At 36.6% G+C, this 27,990-nt stretch overlaps 2 protein-coding genes across 4 annotated transcripts in view; both read left to right on the top strand.

Moving 5' to 3' along the window:
• Nucleotides 1–27,990, top strand: part of LOC306865705 (unconventional myosin-XVIIIb-like) — a 55,435-nt gene that overhangs the window by 10,943 nt on the left and 16,502 nt on the right. For all 3 annotated transcript variants that reach the window (XM_079410459.1, XM_079410457.1, XM_079410458.1), the window contains 28 exons: nt 569–736; nt 1,510–1,717; nt 2,084–2,226; nt 2,964–3,064; nt 3,432–3,495; nt 6,177–6,321; nt 6,416–6,586; nt 7,593–7,683; nt 7,756–7,948; nt 9,054–9,134; nt 9,222–9,342; nt 9,429–9,576; nt 11,932–12,115; nt 12,208–12,358; nt 18,228–18,337; nt 18,565–18,630; nt 19,321–19,449; nt 19,770–19,913; nt 20,367–20,456; nt 20,725–20,844; nt 21,694–21,799; nt 21,897–22,021; nt 23,129–23,283; nt 23,704–23,827; nt 24,991–25,191; nt 25,335–25,445; nt 25,546–25,650; nt 27,809–27,970. In XM_079410459.1, the coding sequence (XP_079266585.1) occupies nt 569–736; nt 1,510–1,717; nt 2,084–2,226; nt 2,964–3,064; nt 3,432–3,495; nt 6,177–6,321; nt 6,416–6,586; nt 7,593–7,683; nt 7,756–7,948; nt 9,054–9,134; nt 9,222–9,342; nt 9,429–9,576; nt 11,932–12,115; nt 12,208–12,358; nt 18,228–18,337; nt 18,565–18,630; nt 19,321–19,449; nt 19,770–19,913; nt 20,367–20,456; nt 20,725–20,844; nt 21,694–21,799; nt 21,897–22,021; nt 23,129–23,283; nt 23,704–23,827; nt 24,991–25,191; nt 25,335–25,445; nt 25,546–25,650; nt 27,809–27,970 (3,717 nt within the window). The remainder of the gene's footprint in view (nt 1–568; nt 737–1,509; nt 1,718–2,083; nt 2,227–2,963; nt 3,065–3,431; nt 3,496–6,176; nt 6,322–6,415; nt 6,587–7,592; nt 7,684–7,755; nt 7,949–9,053; nt 9,135–9,221; nt 9,343–9,428; nt 9,577–11,931; nt 12,116–12,207; nt 12,359–18,227; nt 18,338–18,564; nt 18,631–19,320; nt 19,450–19,769; nt 19,914–20,366; nt 20,457–20,724; nt 20,845–21,693; nt 21,800–21,896; nt 22,022–23,128; nt 23,284–23,703; nt 23,828–24,990; nt 25,192–25,334; nt 25,446–25,545; nt 25,651–27,808; nt 27,971–27,990) is intronic.
• LOC306865706 (uncharacterized protein) lies at nt 13,068–17,230 on the top strand. Its single transcript, XM_079410460.1, has 2 exons — nt 13,068–13,182; nt 14,577–17,230. Exons 1-2 carry the CDS (start codon nt 13,141–13,143, stop codon nt 14,889–14,891), a joined length of 357 nt encoding a protein of 118 aa, XP_079266586.1. The 5' UTR covers nt 13,068–13,140; the 3' UTR covers nt 14,892–17,230.

The raw sequence follows: 27,990 nt of genomic DNA on the forward strand, positions 1-27,990 counted from the left end.
TATAGACTAATATAGTGCATATATTTAGTGAAATGCTCTTCTCTAGACTTTATTTCTTTAGTGAACTCACGAGCTGTTGACACTGAAGGACTTTCCTGAGGTAAATGTAATGAAGCTGTTTTGTTGATGTTTTTCTGCTGTTGAAACACTAAATGAGCGATCACTTGAGACATGATACATTTCAGTTAGTTGAACTGTTTCTTTAAACATACCTTCTGATGTTCATTCATGTTTATTTCATGTTCTAAAGCAAGGGATAATTGTTCACCTGCGCTGCCGCTTGAACTGAGGCACCAATACAGCGATCTCTCGTGCCACATCAGAGAGCATCAATATGACATTTTTTGCTTGAATTTCATGATAAAATGCACAGAATCTGAAAGATGAGACTTTGTTTCTTATCAAAAGTAACAATATCTAAAACTAGGAGTTTCAAATCAAGCTCAGTGCGTTGACAAAACTCTATTTGTTCGCTACCCATGAATTCGTTGTGTATAGTTACTCACTTACTTTTAAATCATCCTGATGTGTGTGACCAGTGTTGACTTTTCTTCGTGGCTGTGTTCAGCTGAACCCACCTGAGCTGGACCTGTGTGAGGACTTGAGTGACCTCGTGAGCGTGAACGAGTCGAGCGTCCTTCACACTCTGACCAGTCGAACTAAAGCACATCTACCCTTGACTCACGCTGGGCCCAATCTACTGGCTCTGTGGCCTCCGCTGTCCTCGCCAGGCAAGGTAAGAGCAGTGTATTTACAAAACCATCAATGAGACCATGATGACTATGATCACACATGTAGTTAGAGTAGTTACAGACAGCACATTAGTTGTAAATGTATAGACTAAATTAGCTTGCATATAAAAAATAGTACTATAGTATTTCTTTTTTTTCATCCAGTTTTGCAATATTCAAAGGTGAATTGAGAATGCCTTTTAAAATTCAGTTCAGTTGCTGAATTTCTATCAAGGTATTTGTACCAGTCATTATACATAAATTATGAAATATAAATATTTATATAATATATTGTGCATTAGTAAATAAAATATATAGGTTATATTATATTATGTATTTATTTATCAGTGATAGGCTATTGTTATATAGGCCTACACATTTATTTATTTATTTTTTATTTTTTATTTTTATTTAATTAACTTTCGTTTTGTCCAACATGGAAAAAAGAATAAATAAATGCATTTTAAATTCAGTTCAGTTGCTGAATTTCTATTGAGGTAGCGTTGTACTTCAAATTTAAATGTAATTAAAGTAGTGTGATTAAAATAAATGCCCGAATGTGTGTGTATTTATAAATATCAGTGATAGGCTATATTTATTTATATATTTTTATTTAGGTGTGTATTTATGTAACATAAAAAAAAATGTTTATTTATTTATTTTATTATTTAGAATGCTGTAATTTCAAGATGAAGACTTATGTCCCACCACAGAATGTTTTTGTGAGGGTGTGACATGCAGAACATGATTTAGCTTATTTAAATGTGTTCTGATTCAGGGGCTTCGGAGCAGACGCTGGGAGTCCTGGGAAGCTCCTGGTCCTCTGCAGGCTCTGGTGAGGAGGGTGTACGTGTCTATGGTGGGTCAGCGGAGGGACCAGACGCTGGTGGCTTTGGGCCGCAGTGGCACAGGGAAGACCACGTCCTGCCAGTCATTTTCCCAGGAGCTGCTTAAACAAGCAGGAACAGCAGGAGGAAGCCTTACCTGTGAGTGCATCCACTTCTGTGTTTGTAGCCCAAAGCTATAGAACGCCAGAAAACAAAAGCTCTTGACCATGACTAGAGTGCATCTCAAAATTACCTGCAGAAATGAGTGGAACAAGTGCTTGAATAATTTGCACACTGGTTGAATTGACTCATTGGAGCCTCTGGTGGTTACAGGCTCCTTCCTGTAATTACAAGAGTGTCTTCCTCTCACAGTGTGACATGTTTCGCTCACTGAATCTGTGTGAATCTGCTTCTGCTGATGTTAAATGATAGGTGAAACACTATAGCAACAGTTTAGAGGCTGTTTAGTGGTGTTTGTCCGTTGTCACAGATTGTGAGACATGATGTGTGTGTGTGTAACTGCAGTAGAGCGGCTCCAGGCGGTGTTTACAGTGCTGCGATCGTTCGGGTGTGTGAGCTCGTCTCACAGCGAGGCCTCGACTCGATTCGCTATGGTTCTCTCACTGGACTTCAACCACGCCGGCCTCGCTGCTGCCGCACATCTACAGGTTCTCCGATCTCTCTCTCTCTCTATCCATCTGCCCATACATCTGTCTCTATCTATCTATCTATCTATCTATCTATCTATCTATCTATCTATCTATCTATCTATCTATCTATCTATCTATCTATCTATCTATCTATCTATCTATCTATCTATCTGTCTGTCTGTCTGTCTGTCTGTCTGTCTGTCTGTCTGTCTGTCTGTCTGTGTCTGTCTGTCTGTCTGTCGTCGTTCTGTCTATCCATCCGTCCGTCCATCCATCCATCCGTCTTTCTATCATTCTATCTATCTGTCTGTCTGTCTGTCTGTCCGTCCGTCCGTCCGTCCATCCATCCATCCGTCTTTCTATCATTCTATCTATCTATCTGTCTGTCTGTCTGTCCGTCCGTCCGTCCGTCCGTCGGTCGTTCTGTCTATCCATCCGTCCATCCATCCATCCATCCATCCATCCATCCATCCATCCATCCATCCATCCATCCATCCATCCATCCATCCATCCATCCATCCATCCATCCATCCATCCATCCATCCATCCATCCGTCTTTCTATCATTCTATCTATCTGTCTGTCTGTCTGTCTGTCTGTCTGTCTGTCTGTCTGTTTTTCTGTCTTTTTGTCTGTGTATATATCTGTTCATCTGCCCTTATGTCTGCCTGTCTTTCTGTTTGTCTTTGTTAATCTGTCTGTCCATCCATCTATCCATTTAGTCCATCTAACTAATGTTTCCTCTCTGTGTTTCAGACCATGCTGCTGGAGAAATGGAGGGTGTGTCAGAGGCCGGAGGGAGAGAGTAACTTCCTGGTTTTCTCCCAGATGCTCGCAGGCCTCAGCTCAGACACGAGGTCAGTTGGGTCCCTGGAGCTCTCTGCGGTCACACTCAGTAGCATTTGCTTCTTATATTGTGAAGCTTCCTTCTGGTTTCCTGGCTTCTGTCCTCACAAGCCTGAGTGCAGCATTATTAGATGCAAAGGCAAAGTTACCCGTCATTAAACCCCAGATCATTCACCCTATTGTCAGGGTTTTGTTTTTGGATTCGGTTTCCCTTCAGAGGCACGCACAAGCTCTTCAGCGAACGCCGCTTTGGCAGAACGCCTGCTCTTTTCATAGCTTTGCCTTAAAACAAAAGCCCCTGAGAGCTTGGGGGGCAGGATCTTGTCTGATGTCATTTCCTGTTTAAATTTGAAAATTTGTCTTGTTTTCTAATCACAGGACTGAACTGCAGCTGCACCAGTTAAAGGAACACAACTCATTTGGAATTTCATGCCCAACGAAGGTATGAACTGTTTAAAAATAGCAAAAACAAAAAAAGCGTGAGGGAAAAAAAGTAAGTGTTAAACTAACATGATTAGTGCATCTGCTCTGACATGATAAGCTTTGCTGCACATGTGGGAAACAAACATTTAAGTCTGGCTTGCAACATTTGCTGATCCTCTTCTCATCACATCTACCCACAATTGCAAAAAATAAAGAGGAAAAAAGCATAAATTCACTTAATTTAAGATCAAATTTAAACTGAATTACATTAAGTAAAGTTTCAATTAAATTATGAAATTATATGTAACTCGATTTAAATTAAATGTAAATTAAATTACATTGATAGTTACTTTTAAAGGTGACATGTTTATATATATATATATATATATATATATATTTATTCATATATATATATATATATATATTTATTCATATATATATATATATATATATATATATATATATATATATATATATATATATTCATATATATATATATTCATATATATATATATATTCATATAATTTATATTATAAATAAATATATTTAGTATATAAAAATGACATATTTCAAATGACATGAAATATATACATGCATGTGTGTGTATTTATATATACATAATAAATATACACAGTACACATACATATATTATGTAAACAAAAACTTTTATTTTGGATGCGATTAATCGCGATTAATTATTCGACAGCACTAATATATCCATCCATCCATCCATCCATCCATCCATCCATCCATCCATCCATCCATCCATCCATCCATCCATCCATCCATCCATCCATCCATCCATCCATCCATCCATCCATCCATCCATCCATCCATCCATCCATCCATCCATCCATCCATCCATCCATCCATCCATCCATCCATCCATCCATCCATCCATCCATCCATTATGAAGAAGAAGAATTGGACCTGTTCGTTTTTAAACTAATATATTGTCAATGATTTATAAAGACAATCAAGTACTTTGTTCCTGAATGAATCAGCCGTTCAAATGAATCAAATAAATGAATGTTTCATTGATAAAATCAGTGACTTGCCGCCACCTGCTGGCAGTTTTAGTTTAATTTTTAAAGTATATTTCCTCTTATTTAAATAATTTAATATTTCTATATTCAAAATTGCATATTTAAAACATTAACCTCAATATGAATTTATGAATTTAATTGCACTCTCAGCCTCATTAAAGGTCTGAAAATACACCTACAAGCCACTTGTGTGTTGTTCTGTGCCACCTCTGTAGTACAAATTTATTCCTTAAATACTGATTTCATTTGATTGATAACTTATTCTTATTCTACTTTTTATTCTGTTGTATTAATTAGAAATGTTAAAAAGCTTATGCATTTTTGAATTGATAATTAAAAGATGATATACTTTTGATAAAGTTAGAAAAATGCCATTACAAAGGTAAAAACTAAATTCCCTGTAAATCACTTTAAGGAGTCACATATCACCTCGTAATGGGAAGGTTCATTTTTTATCAGAATTTTTAATTATTGATTAGAAGGTGCTCCTAAATTTTTGGCCATGCTCCTAAAAAGAAAAGTAAGCGTAGAGCCCTGTTACTCCATCAGTTGATCTGTAAATTATTGCAGATTTGGGCAACATTTAATTTTGCTCTTAAAGTCACATATAGAACAGTTTTTGTTACCCAGACAGACAAGTAGTATTTTATTAATTTATGTCTGACAACAGAAACAGAAAATATGTAAATTAAGCACTGACAGCATTTTTCCTCTCAAATGTAGGGTTTATGATAAATAATCGAAATGAAGAGGAAGGCAGTTGACATATCCACCTTCTTCAGCAAAAGGCTTGTAAATTGTGAGAACATTTAGGGCTTCATTAGTGTACCAATTGTTTTGACGAAGTGATGGGTTAAACATCTATGCTTCTTGTTTGAAATGAATTTGCACTTCAAATAAACATGAGGGTACTTGCAGTTGAATTGCAGAGCGACTATACAGAAAATAGTAATAGCCTACTGACGTTTTGAAGCCTATAACTTTATATGCTCCCAGAATGAATTGTAACACCAAAAATTATTGTCTGCCATTAGATTTAGGCATGCAACACTTTTTTTGTATTTTGTATTGTGCCACCCTAACATTTTATACTGGCCCCTTTCGGCAACCCTATAAAAAAAAATCCTGGAGGCGCCTATCTGCCCTAAATAGTATTGAAAATTACTAATATCACATAGAATTTAAGATGGATAGTGTGTACATTGGGACGCAGGCAATGATTACCTTCTGCGCTGTAGGTATTTTTATTAGTATTGTTTTTAATTCAACTGAAAATTATAATTATTTCCATTATGGCCCAACAATATATAAAAATTGGATCTACATTCAATTTTATCCACATACATACAGTATACTAACATAAAGCGATATAAACAATATAGCAACTCTCAATTTCTTGATTTTTTATATTGTTGCAAAATGTAAACTATATTATCGGCCAGCTCTAATCTGCTAAATGTGACTTAAGACATTTGTATTGTGAAAAGCGCTATACAAAAAAACTTATATCATGTTATTGATAGAACAGAAATGAGACAGACTGGACTTGAACCTGTGTTTCCTGAATGAGCACCAAGGCTCAAAGTGTCTTGCAGATGTGTGTTCTGACTTGAACTTTTCTTTAATATGTTTGAATAAAACACATTAAATCAGGTGGATGAAAAGCAGAGAGCTTCAGTGGGTTTTGGGAAGCTGCTGGCCGCCATGAACACTTTAGGATTCTCAGCGGATGAGCAGAAGGCCATTTGGCATGTTTTGGCAGGAATCTACCATCTCGGCGTCGCAGGAACATGCAAGGGTAAATCAGGACTAGACTTACAGCTGTATTTTGTCAAGCGAAAAATATTAGGTGAGACTTTACTCTCTGTTTTTCCGTTCTTGCACGGCTTCAGTGGGCCGTAAGCAGTTTATGAGTTTTGACAGCGCGCAGACGGCCAGCGCCATCCTGGGTTGTGAGGGAGAGGAGCTCCACACTGCCGTCTTCAAACACCACCTGAGGCAGTTACTGCAGAGAGCGACCGGAGGCGTCAGAGAGCGCCGCGCCGCAGAGGAACCAGAGGACGGTCAGAAATACACACTATACTCTGTCAAACCCAGCAGAATCTGAGAACATCTCCGCTAAAGTGTGTAGAGAGGAACTAGAGATAATGTACTGGACACTTATTATATGGATATGTACCAAATAAATTAAATATTGTTCTTAGGAAGTTTTATTAAGCAGTTTAGCATCATTATAAAAAGATATTTGACCACAGAATGACCATCCAGGTGATCAATTAGAAACAATTATTTCTGAAAGCCACATATTAAAACTTTATAACCAAGTTAGACCAAGTTTATAATATAAAAGTAATTATATAAATGTATATTTATTGATATGTATTATTTAATATGTAATCTTATTTTACTTTCTAGTTCTGCGGTATATTACTATTAAAAATGTTTTCAGGGTTTTTTGTTGTTGTTGTTTTTTGCTGCTTAACATTTTTGTGGAAATGTGAATTTTTTTCAGCATTCCTAAAAGAATAGAAAGTTCAAAAGAACAGCATTTATTTTAAATAAATCTTTGTAACATTATAAATGTCTTTACTGTCACTTTTGATCAAATTAATGCATCACTGCTGAGCAATAGTATAATTTTTTCTTTTTTTAATCTTTCTTAGCCCAAACCTCCAAACCTTTAGTTGGTGATGTATCACTGTTTCCACAAAAATATGAAGAAACACAACTGTTTTCAACATTGATAATATTAAAAAATGTTTCTGGAGCAGCATATTAGAATGATTTCTGAAGGTTCATGTGTAATGATGCTGAAAATTCAGCTTTGCATCACAGAAATAAATTACATTTTAAAATATATTCCTATAGAAAACAGTGATTTTAAATTGTAATAATATTTCACAATATTACTGTTTTTATTGTATTTTGATCAAATAAATACAGCCTTGGTGAGCAGAAGAAACGTCTTTTAAAAAACGAATCATTCAAAAGCATAAGTTAGCAAAATCCTACACAAGCTCCATTTAAGGATGTCCTAAAAGGAAAATATGTCAACTGTGTGTGTTTCAGGTCCGAGACTGAGTGCCGCTCAGTGTGTGGAAGGGATGGCGGCTGGTCTGTATGAGGAGCTCTTCACCTCTATTGTGTCTCTCATCAACAGGTAAACACACTGTTCGGTGACCGTTCTATCTCTCTAGAGTGATCTAGCAGTGTTTCTCTGGTTGTCTCTCAGAGCGCTGCACTCTCAGCAGCTGACGCTGGCCTCTGTGATCGTGGTGGACACTCCGGGCCTGAGGAACCCCAGACACAGCGGTGACGACCGGGCCGCCGGCTTCTCTGAGCTCTGTCACAACTACTTACAGGAGCGACTGCTGGAGCATTACTTCAACCACACATTCACACACACGCTGGAGAGATACACACAGGTACACACACCGTCCCCAACCACTACAGAGATACGTCTAGTGTTATGTCTCAAAATATATTATATATGAATATAAACGTTTCTGATTTAATTGAAATTGAATTTAATTCTGTTTAAAAAGTAACATATAAAATAATGCATAATACAAAACAACATTTCTATGAATATTTATAATTGCTTTAATATATTTATAATTATTTTTTTAAATGTTTTACTGCCATTCATCTAAAAATGTTATATCACAATCTCAAACAAATATCGGATGTTTGTTAAACAATTATTGTTAATATGAATATGAAAGTTGCTTATTTTAATTTTAATTTAATTTAATAAAAAAACATTAAATAATACAAAATATAGTATCATTCCTACATATATTTATAACTTCTATTTCTGTGTGTTATACTGCCATTTTTCTATTTGTTCAATAAAATAGATGTAAAAAGGCCATATCTGTCATTTTTTATGGCACCTCATAATTAATGTTTTTGGGGGTTAATTTTTGTTATTGACAACTGCAAAGAAATAGTTAAGAGTTAGAGTTTAAACCTTGCTGATTTAATTTAATTTAATTAAATAATATCCAAAATAATATATAAAACGCCATTCCTGTCCATACTTACTCTATAACTTTTATTTCTGTATGTTTTACTGACATTTTTCTATTTAGTCAATAAATTAAATCTAAAAATGCCATATCTGTTATTTTTCATGGCACCACATATTAATAAAAAAAGAAATAAAATTGTGGCCATTTTTGGCAATTTTATTACCAACCTCAAATAAATATTGAGTATTAATATAAAATATTGAATGTGATTAATATGATTAACTTTAATTTTAAATAAGTTTGCTTTATTACTTAATTTATAATATAATATATAAAATAATAATTAATATGCATATTTATTTCTCTTTCATTTCTGCATGTTTTACTGTCATTTTGTTGTTTGGTCAATAAACTATATCTACATTTTTTATTTATTTTTTTGATGCAACTTTTTAGTGTATTTTTTGGCCTCTTTATTTGATACAATAATGGAGAGTGACAAGCAATGACATTTTTAATTTCAGATCATTATTAACTTTCTGAGTAATTTTCACAGGAGGGAGTAGCTGTTGATTTCACAGCCCCTGAGACGAGCCCGTCAGAGGCGGTGTGTGCTGTTGACCAGCCTGGACTGCAGGTATCCCTCACTGATCCTCAGCACGCTTCTTACACACGGCAGTCACACATGTAGATTCACAGCGTGTGTGTGTGTGTGTGTTCTCAGGTTCGAGGACCAGAAGGCGACTCTCGAGGTCTCCTGTGGGTTCTGGATGAAGAGATGGTCACTCCGGGCTCCACTGAGAGCACGGTTCTGGAAAGAGTGTGTCAGTACTTCAGCGGCACAGGTACTCCAGCCTGATCCTGACCTGCTGCTTTCATGTTTTTTGAGATATTTCCTCAGGTTTCATCTTTCTGCTTGCTTGCCTCTTAGTGCGCCAGTGCGAGCAGCCTCTGCAGTGTGAGATCGCTCACCTGATGGGTTCAGATCCAGTCCGCTATGATCTCTCGGGCTGGTTCGGTCAGGTCCAGAGCAACCCGTCTGTCCTTAACGCCAGTTCTCTCCTGCAGAACTCCTCGATGTAAGAGACTGCAGATGATCACAGACTTTTGCATTGCTGTAGATGACCTCTAGTAGATTTTCCTCAGATAATATTATGAATATTAAACTTTGCCAGTTAAATTTAAAATAAATGGTTGAAGTTATTTGAAAAGTTATTGATTTACTAATTATTAGTATTACCAAAATATTCATTATAATATTGCAACATTTGTTCATCTCTACAATTTTATATAAATAAAGGTGTCAAGAAAAATAGCAGGTATGGTTATACCAAAAATTGTAGTAAAACATGTAGATGTTATAAATATGGGTGATTTTTTTATTTTTTTTATTTTTTGTTTTGTTTGCACTGTTGAGCTTTTCCTTAAAATTCTTAATCTTGCAAATTAAAATTAAATGTTAAAGTATTTTATTTTATTTTCTAAAAGTACTTGCATACAAGGGCTTTTCCTCAAACATATATATGAATAAGTAATATTTCCATTGATGTATGGTTTGTTATGATAGGACAATATTTGTCTGAGATACAATTATATAAATAACTGGAATCTGAGGGTGCAAAAAAAAAAAATCTAAATATTGGGAAAATTGCCAAATGAGTTGTCCAAATGAAGTTCTTAGCAATGCATATTACTAATCAAAAATTAAGTTTTGATATATTTACAGTAGAAAATTGATCAAATATCTTCATGGAACATGATCTTTACTTAATATCCTAATGATTTTTGCCATAAAATAAAATAAAAACAATACAATAATTTTGACCCAAATATATCCCAGCGACTTAAGACTGGTTTTGTGGTCCAGGGTCATATATATATATATATAATAAAATATATTAGAAAATATGTATTAGAAAAAGGTTATATAATATGTTTTATTTCAGAAAATGAAATAAAATAAAATATATTTTAATTTTTATTAATATTTTTTTATTTTACTGTCTGGTGTTTGGTTCATGTGAATTAGTATGACAACAGTGCATCCTTAACCACAGAAGTGACATTTATGCAATATAATTAGCATTTTTGCAATCTTCCACATCTCATTTAATATAGTATAATGCATTTCTCATAGCTGCTTGTCACTGAATAAATTGCTGTTGGAAGGCATCTCACATTCTACGCATCTTTTGCACTACGTCTACAGCAGATAAACGCAAGTGCTGTGGGTTCAGTTTTGGTGATAAACCAAATTCAAAAACACCGTGAAACTGGTGTCTTGTCCTTCTGAACTGTTACCTAGCAACAGGGATAAACATCTGCTGCTAGTGCTCACAATGGTATTCACGCTGATGACGCGAACGTGCCACAATAAAGACAAGTGTGAATACAGACGGCATCAGTGTGAGGGCTACCATGAGCTTGCTGTCGACAACTTTTGGAAAAAATCCTTGGTTGCTTTCAATTTTTGTTCTTTTTCAGTTGTGCTAAAAATGCATAGCAAGCGATGAAACGAATTGTGCTCACTAAACACAGATCCTCTGTAGAAATGCAGCATACAACATTAATACTGTTGTAGTTTATGTGTGCAAACCATGCCAGATTGCTTTCATAACAGCTGTAAACCACACATGAACTTAAAACGAATTCTATTGTTTAATTGCATAATTCAAAAACAACATTTTTAAATAAAATAATAAAATTAAATAAAATGCATATCACCACCTTTATTTATAACTAATATATAACTAACTTTTTGTGCATTTTAATTTGCAAAGTTTAGTATTCAGATGTTTGTTTGAGGAAAAGCTCTAATATGAAAGTGTCCTTAGAAAATTAGATTAAATTAAATAACATGACGTTATTTAATTACCACCCAGATTTATAAATTCTACCATTTTGCTTTTTGTTCTACAAACTATATCTAGAGATTATTTAAAACAAATTCAACTTAAAAAATGTATTAAGATGAAAATAAATTTTAAAATATTTATTGTATAACAAGCATTTTGATATTTGTTCTCTAAACTATATCTAGCGATGCCATACCGTGCACCATATACTAATTCTTTGGCACATTTAATGATTATAATAAGAGAGAGGTAACAGGAAATCAATGTTTTTTTTGTTTTTTTTATTGCACCACATGCTTTTTTTGCCACTTTTATTGATATGATAATGGAGAGATGACTGTAAATTCATTTTCTATTAATACTAATGACTTTTATTTCATCAATAACGTAGTTCATGTGTACTAAACATGCCACATGGCTTTCATACCATCTGTAAACCTCATTGGAGTACACATGAACTTGAAATAAATGCTTCCTAACCAATTAAAAACAAACCGAATTATGAAGTCAAATGGATGTGGGTTCATACTAAAAACTCCCTAATTCTCTTATCCTTCTCTGTCTTGTTCCTCTTCTCAGTGGAGCGGTGAAGGCCCTGTTCAGTGCACGAGCGTCCGTGCCGCCTCTGTGCCGGGGTTTGGGTGGCGTGGAGGGCGGCTCTCAGCGCTCTCTGGAGAGATGCGGCACGGTGCGGAAGACTCTGAGCGGCGGGATGGCGGCCCTCAGGAGACATTCACAGTGCATCGCCGTCAAACTGCAGGCGGTGAGAAACAAATGAGCCGTTAGGAAGCCGTTTCCATCTGCCTTTTGTCTGTAAATCCTCTTGACTCTTTACGTGACTCTCTCTCTGAGCAGGATGCTCTGGTGAATCTGATTCGGCGAGCGCGGCCGGTCTTCCTGCAGTGTTTGAGTGTGAAGACAGATGGCTGTGGCTTTGATGTCCCAGCACTGCGTGTACAGCTGCACTCCACACACCTGCTGCCGGCGCTACAGCTGTACCGAACAGGTCACACACACACACACACACACACACACATGCATGTTTGTTTCTTATCATGTATGGGACTGTTGTACTTCATTAAAGCAAATTAGTTGCAAGTATCTCTCTATCTGTTTGTTTGCTGAGAAGTTACTCACCTTCAGGCCTTCCAAGATGTAGATGAGTTTGTTTTTTCATCAAAACAGATTTGGAGAAATTCAGCAGCTAGCACTTGTTCACCAATGGATCCCCTGCAGTGAATGGGTGCCGTCAGAATGAGAGTCCAAACAGCTGATAAAAACATCACAGTAATCCACACCACTCCAGTCCATCATTTAACATCTTGTGAAGTGAAAAGCTGCATGTTTGTAAGAAACAAATCCATCATTAAGGCGTATTTAACTTTAAAACATTACTTTTGGGCAAAATACAAGTCCATAAAAAATATGAGTGTTCCCCCAGTGGATCATCTGTTGTCCTCTCACATCAATATCCACCGACGTATTTGTTTGGAACTGTATTGCAACATGGTTTTCGCTTTTGCTACACTCAAAAAAAGGAAATTAGCTGGTTATTACATTAAAACAAGCGTAACGTGTAATTTTAACAAAATTATTTCATGTTTCAAAGGTGAACGTGATAAAATAATGTAGGATAAGCATGAAATTCAACAAATTAACATTTGTTAAATTCAGTCATGTTGAGATAACGTGATTCAATATAGTCAGACTGATCTTGCACCGAAAATGGATTAGCGAGATCACGCGAGATGACAAACCGCGTGCTTCGGAAAATAACGAGATTATCACATGAAGAACTTGCCTGGCGTGCCTGGAGTTCATTTGGAAAAGGTAAGATAAAATCTGTTTTCATCCATCTACAAAACGATGTGTATAAAATCATCAGCAGACTGTCCATCATTTTCAGCAATATTTGGTTATGCTTGTTTGTTATTTTTGTACTCAGGCCGTTAATGTCATGCTGGCACATTCATGCTTACATACGTGACGATAGTTGGCTCGCAGTTAAAGGATAATTCCGGTATTTAGCACTTTGAGTCTCTTTTCTGGTTTATGGATGAACTAGAGTAGTGGACACAGAAATGTTGACGATGGGTCCTGTCTCGACTTATTGACTCGTTTAGATTCGCCTTTGACCGCTTCAGTGGCTGGCTACGAGCATTCACAAACATGTCCTTAAAACAACCCTTAACGTTCGTGTTCAAAACTGTGCAACTCACTGAGTGGCTAGTGGTGTTCGTTGATGATTAAAAACAAATATATCGGCGCAATGTATGATTTCAATCCGTGTTATTTGCTATAGTGGAACTATTTTTTCAGATACCTCACAACTGCGTATAAACTTCCGCTCGATATTTGAGTCTGAAGCGCAGTAATATCAACGAGCACTGAGTCCTCCAACAGAAATCAATGGGATTTTACAAAATGCCAAATAAAACACGACAGAAACTGCATTTCGCTACGCTATTTGTTTTTAATCATCAACGAACACCACTAACCACTCGGTGAGTTGCACAGTTTTGAACACGAACGTTAAGGGTTGTTTTAAGGACATGTTTGTGAATGCTCGTAGCCAGCCACTGAAGCGGTCAAAGGCGAATCTAAACGAGTCAAATAGTCGAGACAGGACCCATCGTCAACATTTCTGTGTCCACTACTCTAGTTCATCCATAAACCAGAAAAGAGACTCAAAGTGCTAAATACCAGAATTATCCTTTAAATAAAAACTCACTACCACATACAAATTATTTGGCCTGTTTTTTTTCATCATGTAATTCTTCTATACATGAACAAAAACAGTGTATCAAATGTCTGTTTGCGGTAAAGTAACTTATTACTGATCTTTTTGGAAATAACCGGGCCGGTTTGGGAGCCTCTCTCCTTGTCTTTCTCTCAGACAATAACACACACACACACACACACACCATACTTTTTTTTTCCTTTAATAAGACAATATACCTTTATTCGAATGGAATAACTAACACTGAACTCATGATTACAACAGACAGGCCCTTGGTATGGCTTAGTTGAAGTATTTCACCGACTCAGTTAAACAATTTTAATGTCAATTGGTTATTTGATTACATTTGCATTATTATGAATATGGATCAAGTTAGTGATAGCTGTTTTACAGTAATACTGTAAAGATTGTGTGCTATAAATATGCATGTAATGCACATCAGTAAAAAAATCTTTGTCCTTGTTCATTTTATTTTTTGTCACAGGATGTCGATGAAAGCACTCAAATGGCCATAGCGGAGACAGTATTTGGAATCTTTGTCATTCGACAAGAAGGCGCAGAGCCTGGCGATGACCCCGCGGATGTTGGTATTGTCCTGGAGGGGGTGGAAGTGATGAGTGAGTTGGGCAATGTAGCTTTTGCTGTGGTGATGTTGCTGGGGCTTGTCTACGCGCTAAACCTGAGCTACCCCCAGGAGCTCAAGTACACTTTTGAGGTTCTGCAGAAGATCATTATGGAATTGGATGGAAACAAACTATCCAACAAAGGACAAGTTCTCAAAACACTGCTTTCCCGTTAAGAAACATCGCCATAGCAAAAGCTACACCAGAAAAGTTGTACCTTCTGTTTTGTTGTTTAGGTACTCCAGCACATTAAACTACAGGTGTAAGTGCAAATCTTGAAGGGGAATGTGAGTATAAAGGCAGGGCCCCATTTCCCAGTACAGGTCCTTTTCAAAAAATTAGCATATTGTGATAAAGTTCATTATTTTCTGTAATGTACTGATAAACATTAGACTTTCATATATTTTAGATTCATTACAACACAACTGAAGTAGTTCAAGCCTTTTATTGTTTTAATATTGATGATTTTGGCATACAGCTCATGAAAACCCAAAATTCCTATCTCAAAAAATTAGCATATCATGAAAAGGTTCTCTAAACGAGCTATTAACCTAATCATCTGAATCAACTAATTAACTCTAAACATCTGCAAAAGATTCCTGAGGCTTTTAAAAACTCCCAGCCTGGTTCATTACTCAAAACCGCAATCATGGGTAAGACTGCCGACCTGACTGCTGTCCAGAAGGCCATCATTGACACCCTCAAGCAAGAGGGTAAGACACAGAAAGAAATTTCTGAACGAATAGGCTGTTCCCAGAGTGCTGTATCAAGGCACCTCAGTGGGAAGTCTGTGGGAAGGAGAAAGTGTGGCAGAAAACGCAGCACAACGAGAAGAGGTGACCGGACCCTGAGGAAGATTGTGGAGAAGGACCGATTCCAGACCTTGGGGGACCTGCGGAAGCAGTGGACTGAGTCTGGAGTAGAAACATCCAGAGCCACCGTGTACAGGCGTGTGCAGGAAATGGGCTACAGGTGCCGCATTCCCCAGGTCAAGCCACTTTTGAACCAGAAACAGCGGCAGAAGCGCCTGACCTGGGCTACAGAGAAGCAGCACTGGACTGTTGCTCAGTGGTCCAAAGTACTTTTTTCGGATGAAAGCAAATTTTGCATGTCATTCGGAAATCAAGGTGCCAGAGTCTGGAGGAAGACTGGGGAGAGGGAAATGCCAAAATGCCTGAAGTCCAGTGTCAAGTACCCACAGTCAGTGATGCTGGTGTTGGTCCACTGTGTTTTATCAAGGGCAGGGTCAATGCAGCTAGCTATCAGGAGATTTTGGAGCACTTCATGCTTCCATCTGCTGAAAAGCTTTATGGAGATGAAGATTTCATTTTTCAGCACGACCTGGCACCTGCTCACAGTGCCAAAACCACTGGTAAATGGTTTACTGACCATGGTATTACTGTGCTCAATTGGCCTGCCAACTCTCCTGACCTGAAGCCCATAGAGAATCTGTGGGATATTGTGAAGAGAAAGTTGAGAGACGCAAGACCCAACACTCTGGATGAGCTTAAGGCCGCTATCGAAGCATCCTGGGCCTCCATAACACCTCAGCAGTGCCACAGGCTGATTGCCTCCATGCCACGCCGCATTGAAGCAGTCATTTCTGCAAAAGGATTCCCGACCAAGTATTGAGTGCATAACTGAACATAATTATTTGAAGGTTGACTTTTTTTGTATTAAAAACACTTTTCTTTTATTGGTTGGATGAAATATGCTAATTTTTTGAGATAGGAATTTTGGGTTTTCATGAGCTGTATGCCAAAATCATCAATATTAAAACAACAAAAGGCTTGAACTACTTCAGTTGTGTTGTAATGAATCTAAAATATATGAAAGTCTAATGTTTATCAGTACATTACAGAAAATAATGAACTTTATCACAATATGCTAATTTTTTGAAAAGGACCTGTATATCAGTGTTCAGTTCATCTGGAGGTTTTTTGTGCTCTGTTTTTATTAAAAAATGTTCTCTCTGATGCAAGGTCCAGTCTATTGGCACTTAAGGAAAGCTGTATGCTGAATTATTTTTTCAGTTTCTCATAAAAAATTAAAGGGATAGTTCGGCCTATCCCTTTAAGACTAAGCTATGTTTAATTTTTTTTAAGTTTAAACATTTACAAATTTCGGGAGTTAAACTTTATTGTAAGATCTCCATTTGTCTTGTTTTTACCCTTGATGCCAACCATGCTGTAGACATTGTTGAAACTTGTTTAAAAAATGTCCCTACGTTTCAATGTAAAAAATTTAAATATATATTTATACAAAACATGTTCTAACTTTGGTAAATATTTTTTATTAACTTCTGTGTGAGTTCACCATCACATAAAACCACAGGTGCAAGATGTACAAAGTGCAAATGTTAAGAGTAGATTAAGTGGGATGCGAGTGAGAGGGCCCATTTCCCTGTATTCTCATAACAAACTTGAGATATATTTCCTTGTGTTATCAACAAGCAACTCAACTGTGTAAAACAATGTGCATTATAATTTTGGAAATACAATTTGATTGCACCTTTTCTCATTTGTTGTGTGTTGTTTCCACCATTAGAGTTTGTTAAAAAGGTTTTAATTTATTCAACTCAAAAGCTATTCTTTGAAGTAATGTAATTAAATCATGGAAAGGATTTCCATGTGATTAAATGGCTTTCTTTCAGCATTAAGCACTTTTGTTAGGCTAACTTAAATAAATTAGTTGGTCCAAAACATTGCTAATTAGTTGGGCTGACACTATTAAATTAAGCTGTGCCCAACCATAGTAAATAAGTTGAATCAAACTTAATAAATTAAGTTGACCCAACGTAAGTACATTAAATTGGAATAACAGAATTGCATAATGCTGAAATAAAGCAAGTTAATCATGTGGAAATCCTTTCCATGATTTTTTTATGTTCATTCAAAGAGTAATTTTTTTGAGTGTAAACAGTGCTTGATCTGTGCGTATTAATCTTCTGATTCAGATGAAACGACTTTTCACTGAAGAAAGCAATATTATAGATTATGGACTCCATTATGATTTGAAGTTAAAAACATGTAAATGATGGATTTGATTGTTACAGACACGCAACTTTTCTCTTTACAAGACATTAATTGCTGGACTGGAGTGGTGTGGATTACTTGTGGATTATTGTAATGTTTTTATCAGCTGTTTGGACTCTCATTCTGACGGCACCCATTCACTGCAGAGGATCCATTGGTGAGCAAGTGATGTAATGCTACATTTTTCCAAATCTTTTTCCATCTTCTTTTCTGATGAAGAAACAGACCCATCTAGATCTTGGATGGCCTGAGGGTGAATGCATTTTCTGCAAATTTTCAGTTTTGGGTGAACTACTCCTTTAAGAGTGGAGATTTTAACCACTTGTGGTAAAGTCATGATTAGTTGCTCAGGTTGTATGCTGCATCTCAAACAGCTGGGTTCTCCTCGTAAAAACCGAAATCAGGTCCCATATTGTGTAGTCGACTAGTACCAAATGTCCTTTCAAAGACGGCAATCTCTGTGTCTGTGTGTTGTAGGCTACCCTGAGCACATGACCCTGGGTGATTTCCGCTGTCGTTTTCAGGCCCTCTCTGCTCCCATAATGAAGCGATACGGTTCTGTCTTCATTACCCCAGACGAGAGGAAGGTCTGGACATCCTGAATCACCACGGCGCACACGCGCCTCATTACCCTCTGTTAAAATGTCATTTATTTTTAATGATGTCAAATGATGACGTTATGTATTTCCCTGTTTATTAACTTGTTTATTGATTAGCCAGCTTTTGCTTGAATGGCCCTCACTGATTCAGGGAGCTGCTGTTCCAAAAGTGGGCCTGAGCTCTGTCTGTTTGTGTTTGCATCCCTTTATATCAGGCTGTGGAGGAATTATTGATTGATCTGGATTTGGACAAGAAAAGCATTGTTTTAGGAGCAAGCAGGGTGAGCAAAAGTCATCTATCTATCTATCTATCTATCTATCTATCTATCTATCTATCTATCTATCTATCTATCTATCTATCTATCTATCTATCTATCTATCTATCTATCTATCTATCTATCTATCTATCTATCTATCTATCTATCTATCTATCTATCTATCTATCTATCTATCTATCTATCTATCTATCTATCTATCTATCTATCTATCTATCTATCTATCTATCTATCTATCTATCTATCTATCTATCTATCTATCTATCTATCTATCTATCTATCTATCTATCTATCTATCTATCTATCTATCTATCTATCTATCTATCTATCTATCTATCTATCTATCTATCTATCTATCTATCTATCTATCTATCTATCTATCTATCTATCTATCTATCTATCTATCTATCTATCTATCTATCTATCTATCTATCTATCTATCTATCTATCTATCTATCTATCTATCTATCTATCTATCTATCTATCTATCTATCTATCTATCTATCTATCTATCTATCTATCTATCTATCTATCTATCTATCTATCTATCTATCTATCTATCTATCTATCTATCTATCTATCTATCTATCTATCTATCTATCTATCTATCATGTACCTATAACATACACAGGTTTTATTTTATCCTTCACTTCTGAAGTTTTCAGGTCATTCTCACTCTGATGTGTGTTTATGAAGGTGTTTATGAAGCGTGGTGTCCTGAGGTCTTTAGATCAGCAGAGAGATCAGTTGTTGAGCGGCTGGCTGATGCAGCTTCAAGCGTCCTGTCTGGGTCACCTGGGCCGCCAGAAATACCGCCGTATGAAGGTGAGTCTCTTTTTGTCCTCTGCTGGATCAGCCAATGTTTATAGATCTGCAGATATGGGCTCAGAGATGACTCTCTGTAGTGAGGTTTCTCTTTATAGGGACCCAATGTTCAGTGAGAGTAAGTAAAATGGACAATCAAACAAAATTATGAAATCTCTGCTGCAATATTACATGATTAAATTTAGGGGGGAAATTAAATTCTTGGAAAGGTGTAAAATACGGCTTTTAATGGGCTTTAGTAATAGTGCTCCAGTCTTGTGTGTAGTTGTGTCAGTGTGGGTCTGATGCAGCGTCTAATGTGAGTGCTGATCTGGGATCAGGTTCAGCAGATGGCACTGAGCTGTATTCAGAGAAATGTGCGAGTCCTCACCGCAGTGGCCCGCTGGAGCTGGTGGAAGCTGCTGTGCAGAGTGCGCCCCCTTCTGGATGTCAACATGGATGACCAGCGGCTCAGATCCAAAGAGGTACTGACAGATCCAAAGAGGTACTGACACATTCATTTTATACATCATATTTAAACCACTAAATAATCAAGCTGTCCAGTAATCATCTGTAAAATGATAGTTGTGTAGTTAAAGTACATATGTGCAACAAAAATGAAAAATATTTCTCCATGTGCAATTAATTGTCATAATTTTACTTAATTTCTTTGTTTATTTTTTATGTTCTTTGCTATCTATCTATCTATCTATCTATCTATCTATCTATCTATCTATCTATCTATCTATCTATCTATCTATCTATCTATCTATCTATCTGTCTGTCTGTCTGTCTGTCTGTCTGTCTGTCTGTCTGTCTGTCTGTCTGTCTGTCTGTCTGTCTGTCTGTCTGTCTGTCTGTCTAGACTGTCTAGACTGTGATGTTGTTTATCAGATTTGTTTCACTCCATTATAATTGAATCACATTCTGTTGTTCAGGATGAGATCACTGCTCTTAGGAGACGTCTGGAAAAGTCAGAGAAAGAACGAAATGAGCTGCGTCAGACTGCAGACAACCTGGAGACCAAGGTATGTGTTTGTGCCGTGCCCCCAGAGCCACATATGAAATGATACTGTCAGATCAGAAATCTCAAAATCAAATTTTCTAGCAGTCGGTGTTCAGAATGATGGATGGAGTCTGGTTATGAATTCTCATCAGTGAAAGCATATTAACACAAACTCACTTGTGATCGGCTCATGAAGTGCTAATCTCTGTCATATGACTGCCGCTGATGAATGAACAGCTCTTCTGCTGGGACACTGACAGATGATGGTGTGTGTGTGTGTGTGTGTGCAGGTTACGGCTGTTGTATCTGAATTAAGTGATGAGAGGTTCAGAGGGGAGGCCATGAGTCAAGCTCTAGACACTGAGCGCACGGAGAGACTGCGCCTCGCCAAAGAGAACAAGGAACTGCAGGTACAGCCCACCCATCATTTGTCTCCATATCTCTCTTTCTAATTGGTGAAATTGCATCACAAACTATCCATGATGTGTCCACGTGATGAGTTATAATGGCAACATTCAGAATATCATGCTACTCTTATTAGTTCTGCATCACAGTATGTTTACAGTGCACAATAAGCACATTATCTGTGCATAAAAAAATATCTAAAAAGGGTTAATTAGCATTTTTATACAACACATACAAAAAATAATAGGTTGCATACAGTATATTTACACCATATCAAAATCTATCTATATATCTAGATAGATATGCATGGCACTTGTATAATTAACAACTCTTAATATTTCTGCCAGATGAAGATATGCTATTTCAATTTTAGCCTCTTGGTTTCAGTTTTATATCCTGTGTCCCTACTATTATAAAAAAATGTGAAACGTAATTTACATTATACAAAGATATACAAAGAAGAATATACAAAGACCTTTTCTTTTGACAGTCCACATAAATGAGTTCGAGAAAGAGATGAATCATTAAAAATTGTGGCTGGTTCAAAAATGACTGGTTCATTTGTCACACTAGAAATGTAAGGTCAAGTCGAGGACAATGCATTTTGGGATACAGTACTAATAATTTATTGTATATTGCACATTTCAGCAAATTTAGTACTGTAGGTAATGTATCCCATGCATATAGAAAATTTGCATATTTTGCACAATATACATACTATATAATTCAGAAAAAGTATGATTAGTATGCTTTTCCAAATATAGACTGTCATATTGTCCCAAACGCCTCACCGCTGTGTCTCCTGTTGAATTGTGGGTGTCAGGCCCGTGTGTTTATTCTGTGCTGTGTCTCAGAGTCGTGTGGACCAGAGTAAAGTGTTTTTGGAGGCTCTCGAGCGGCAGTTAGAGGAAGAAAAACAGAAAGTCAAGAATAAAGAAGCTCTCAGCGGAGTAGCGACAGGTAAGACAGGCTTCAGCGTAGATGCAATCAAACATGCTGGTGAAGAAAGGTAATGACTGTTTGCATGGGTGTGTGTGAATCCTGCATGTGCACGCAGAAAGTGAGCTGCAGCTGCAGCTGGAATGTGCGCAGACGGAGGTGGAGTTCCTGCGCAGGCGCCTGCGGCAGTCAGAGGAAAGACTTGAGGGTGAGAAAGAGGCCCGTCAGCTGCTGGATACAAAGGTATTCATATTAAGTATTATATTAATTATGACTTTAAAGAGACACCTTATAGTATTAGTCAAGGTTTCTTGCACCAAACACTCAATTTTAGTTTTCATAAATGGTCTTGATTAGTTTTGTTATAGTTAACTTCAACATTTAAATTTTCAGTGATTGAAATGAAGTTAAAAGAAAATATACATATTAGATAAAAGCTTTAATGATAATCATATATATATATATATATATACTGTATATAAAAATGACAAAAGGACAACAAAATTACTAAAACTTAGACTAAAATTAAAATGAAAACTGAAAATAAAAAATGAAAGTTAGTTCAAATTATTATTAATATTGTAGTATTTAAATATTACTCAAATAACACTAAAGTTAGATTTTGTATACAATACAAAAAAAATTGAAGTCTTCAACACACACACACAAATCTATATTTATTTTATTATTGCCCAGGAAAAAGAAACAGCTCATTTAACATGTAGCGGGGCATGTTGTCACACAGTATAAGGTACTATTGTTTATTTTTATTTATTTTATTAATTATCTAAAAAGCTGTCTTCAGAGCATCAGTAATTTAATGTGCATTATAGAATATAAAGGCTTTTAAATAAAATATACAATTATGAAATGATAAAATTATAAAAAAATAAAAAATGTAAAATACAAAATAATAAAATGTAATTAATTGTTATTGTATAGATAAAAAAGCATAAAATATGTGTTTGCGTTTTTAAAATAATAAAATATGAATTTGAAATAAACATATTTTTGAAAACTCTAAATACAGCATTATTTATTATCATTAATTCACAAACATTATTCTAATTGAAGGCTAAGCAACTGTTAAGAGAACACAAGCATTTATGAAACTAGACTAATAAGTGTATAGTTACTGAAATGTAGTCCTTCTGACAGCTAGACTCAGTGTATGCCATTTATTTAACACTGTCCAAGTCGTTATATGAACAATATTATGACATACTGAATATATTAAGAGCTCAGATATAAAACATTACAGATGAAATGTTTGTCACCCTGTCATGTCCAGTGGGCGGCACATGGTCCCTTCCTGATGATCTTTGTCTCTCTATCTCTCCTGTGTGGCAGGTCCAGGAACTGCAGTCTCAGTTTGATCAATCCAAACGCTCAGTGACAGAGCTAAAACGCCACTGCCGGCGGTTGACCTCTGACCTTCAGGACGCCCACGTGCTGACACACAGCCTGCAGGGCCGCGCTCACGAGCTGGACAGGAAACAGAGGAGGTCTGTCTCATTTACATATAATACATTAATATTCAGTGCCACGCTCACTGGTTGCTTGAATATGCATTCTCAAGCCCTGTGTGTGTGTGTGTGTGTGTGTGTGTGTGTGCATGTTTATGTGGTTTATGAGGACACAAATTTGTATAATGACATGGGTATGACAGAGGTATTACAATATGAAGGTGGTTTATGAGGACACTGCCTATGTCCCCGTAATACAAAAGGCTTAAAAAACATACTAAATGGTGTTTTTTTGAAAATCTAAAAATGCACAAAGTCTCCTGTGAGGGCTAAGTTTAGGTGTAGGGTTGGTGTAGGGCAATAGCACACACAGTTTGTTCAGTATAAAAACCATTACGCCTATGGAGAGTCCCCATAAACCACAAAAACCAACGTGTGTCTCTGTGTGTTTGTTTGTAGGTTTGACAGCGAACTGACCCAGGCGCTGGAACAGGCTGATAATGAGAGGGAGCAGAAAGAGAGAGCCATCCAGGAGAATACCACACTCGGTGCAGAGATCTTCACCCTTCGCAAGACGCTCAAGGTACGGGCTGAGGTCAAAGGTCAAGTGTCCACCATCTGTGATCGTGCCCATGTACTCCAGGTGTCCTCTGTCGGAGTCCCCAGAGATCCCAAATATGCAGAGGAGAAAAGTTCTGCTTTGAGTTCATCAGATTAATGTAACTTTACACTGTCATTATAGGAAAATGAATGAATGTGTGAAGTTTATACTGCTTTGATAGAGGTCAGAGGTCAATACATGGGAAATACACAGGCACACATTTATATCTACATTATGCATTCTTATATTTGAATATGATGTATTTGTATCTGTTCGGATGACTATGTGATTTTTGGTTGTGTGTTGGTGATTGTAATTGTTAGTTTTTTGGTGCATTGTGTGTTTGTATTTGCTGTTGTGTTTGTGTACTGTTTGTGCTTGTTTGTATAATTGGGTGTTTGTATACATGTGTTTATGTGTGGTTATGTGTCTGTGATTGTTTTTTTTGTTTTTTTTGCATCATTATGCAATTTTTGCTTGAGTGCATTTGCTTTTGTGTGTTTGTGTATGGTATGTGCATGCATGCTTGTCTGTTGTATGTATCTATGTTTTTTGTTAATTGTGTGTTTGTGCAATATTTTGTGTGTTTGATTGTTTTGTGTGTTCATGCATTTGTGCTTGTTTGCATAATTGTTTTTGTGTGTGTAAATCTTGTGTATATGTGAATTTGCGTTTTTATGCATTTATGTGTGCCATTATTTTTCATTGTTATGTGTATTTTTTGTTTGTTTTTTATGCACTTGTTTGTGATTTTGCCATTCTTTGTGTTTTTATGTTTGCATAGGCCTATTCATATGATTTGTTTGCATTGTGTGCAATTTCTGTGTATTGGCTTTTAAGTTTGTTTATTATTATGTGTATTTTTGCATTTGTGCTTGTTTGGATGTGTGCATTGTGTTTGTGCAATTTTTATTTGTATATTTGCTTTTGAGTTTGTGTTTATGATATGTATAATTGTTTGTGTATGTATGTGTGTATAAGCATGCATGTTTATGTGTGTTATTTGTATTGATGTTGTTTGTATTTTTATGTTTGTATGATTTTGTGTGTGTGATGTTTGTCTTGTATGTGTTTTTGCTCCTGCATGTTCACTTGATGTATTTATGTTTACATGATGTGTGTATGATAATGTTTGTGTGTTTCAGGAGAGTCAGGTGGAGGTCATGCACCTTCAGCAGCAGAAGGAGGAACTGTGTGCTCAGATCCGTGACCTGAGCATCCCGCTCCACCTCACCTCTGACTCCATCCCTGAACTGAAGAAGAAGCTCCGTGAGCTGGAGACCAGAGACAAGGAGCGCTCAGAGGAGATCAGCCAGATGACTGCCAGAATCAAACAGCAGGAGCAGGTACAGTAATGCAAGAACATTTGACCTATTGAAAAGGTTATGCCATGATAGCCATGAGCACATTAACATGTGACCGCCCACATTTACATAAATCTTAAAGACACAGTAACACAAACAGACCATCTGAACTCTGTTCTGCACAGATGCACCTGCGCTTTGAGATGGAGATGGAGAGGATGAAGCAGATCCATCAAAAGGAGCTGGAGGACAAGGACGAGGAACTGGAGGACGTGCAAAAGTCCTCACAGAGGCGGGTGAGGGATGCAGAATGAATTACAGCTCGACAGACCACCTTACAACGCTGTCTCAAACATCCTTTCTTGTCTGCCTCTGTGTGTGTTTGTGTGTGTGCAGCTCCGACAGCTGGAGATGCAACTGGAACAGGAATATGAGGAAAAACAGATGGTGGTTCATGAGAAGCATGACTTAGAGGGGCTGATTGCCACACTGTGTGAACAGGTAACACACACACACAACCATAAAAATTGTATAATTAAAAAACATTGTATATACAAAATATAAACATTGCATATAACATTATATAAAATGTTATCATAGATAGCAAGATTTGAAACATTTGCTTGCACACACTGTAAACAACCTCTGTAAGTTTCATAGCATTCCAGGCGTGATATTTATTAAAAACAGTATGTGGTGTCATTTGGTTAGACGCGCTGCTTGATAGATCACAGAGTTATAGTCACATCAAGGCTTATGAGGATCTGTAAAGCTGTCACGTTCCTCTCTGATCTGATATAAGAGCACTAGAGACTGCCCAGCTCTGAATCTACACGTCTCTTCTCTCATCTGTCAGTGCTCTTCATTACAGTTTGTTTGTGGAAATATTAAAGCTCAGCAAACTTCATTTATATTAACAGCTTAACGCCAGCATGAAATTATATTAGTTACCCCATTCTACTTCTAAAATGTGACATACTTCAGAGAAAAATCTGTAGGCCAGGGCTTGGTTTTATCCTTCAGCAAGTGACTGGATGCTAAAAGTGGGACAGGGTCAAAAACTACGAGGGATTGGTGACAGGCCAAAAGGAAAGTCATTATATATATATATATATATATATATATATATATTAAACTTAAAATACTTGGATGTCAACATTCAAATTGTTGATTTACTATTGAAAGCACAAAATACTGCTTTATCCACATTATTTGAACATGAGAAAAATTATTGGAAACGTTGAAAAAAGTTCCTTTATTTTCCTTTATAGTTCCTTATTATTATCCTTTATTTTCAAGTTCCTTTATTTAGAAGGATGTTCTTGTAACAGCATTCAGAACATATCAGACATTAAAATGCAATGTTTGAACATTGTTTGTACTTTTATCAGCTATAAATATCATAAGGGCATTCCATTAACATTTTTGATGTTCATAACATTTATGCAATCTTTTCGTAATGCTTTTGGCATGTTTGCTGGGACTATATTAGTTTGTACACTGTTACTTTTAGTGGTTATTGGGGATCTTTTTACCATTAGACATGCTCTTGCTTATGTGCCCTGTGCTAAACTTAGCTAACAGCTTGTGCTACGCTGAGAGGGTCCTTTAGAGATACTGTACACGCATTCGACCTGAACGTCCTGCCCTCGGGCCGTCGTGAGCTCTCTAATGTGACTGAGCGTGATCACTACCGAGATCGATATGATGAAGCTACTCATCTGCTGCTGTTAAAAACGTCCCCGGTTTATGACCCCAGCTGCACGTAAACACTGCTGCTCAAAATGAATTTGTTATTGAGTAAGCGGATGTGTAAAGCGCCTGGTTTTCATGCATGTATTGATTTTTCCAGGGCATATTGCTGGAATTATTGTGCATGATGATGTTTGTGTCTGTATCTAATATTATTACATTATATTATGTGTTCTAATATAATATAATAATGTTTCATTAATATAATATTTAGTAATTATAGCAGTTTAATAAATAATGAATCATGTTGCTGTTCTTATTGTGCATGATCTTGCATGAATCTTATAGAAGAATAGAATAGAATAGAATAGAATAGAATAGAATGCATTGCATTGCAATGCAATGTAATGTAATATAGTATCATATAATATATAAATTGTGTTTTTAATACATGTTGCTGATCTTATTTTGCATGATGATGTCCGTCTTGGTAATCTTGTTTTATATATAGTATAATAAAATATAATAACGTTTCATTGTTTTCATATAATATGTAGTAAATATAGTCATTTAGTAAATGTAATGAATCATGTTGCTGGTCTTATAGGGAATGATGTTGTCTGTCTTCATTCATATTATATTATATTATATTATTATTATTATATTATATTGGTCCTTAAAAAGCTCATATCTGTCAGGCACTAATTTGAGATTCACATTCCTTACAAATCATCTCATATATGAAGCCATAATGATTAATTGAGCTTCTGGGATTTACTCAGTTGTCCACAGGCAGGAGTTTGAATGTCTCTGTGTTCATGTGTCCAGCATCATTACTCAGTTCCTATGGTGTAAAAGTCACCTCCATTATCCAGAAATGTCCATCTCTCTCCCGCAATGTGAGTGTAAAGGCTTTCTGTTTGTGCTTCAATGTAATGTATCGATCTCTCTCACTCTCTGGTCTCAGGTGGGCCACAGAGACTTTGACGTGGAGAAGAGGCTGAGGCGGGATCTGAAGCGCACACATGCCCTGCTCGGTGATGCCCAGCTTCTGCTGTCCACCGTTGAACAGCCCGGGCAGGGTCACGACCCCGGTGCCAAGGAGCAGCTGGAGAGACTGCGCTGCCAGGTGCCACTGCCATCCCATCA

This window comes from Barbus barbus (genome assembly GCF_936440315.1).
Source record: "Barbus barbus genome assembly, chromosome: 47".
In the NCBI taxonomy this organism is placed as follows: Eukaryota; Metazoa; Chordata; class Actinopteri; order Cypriniformes; family Cyprinidae; genus Barbus; species Barbus barbus.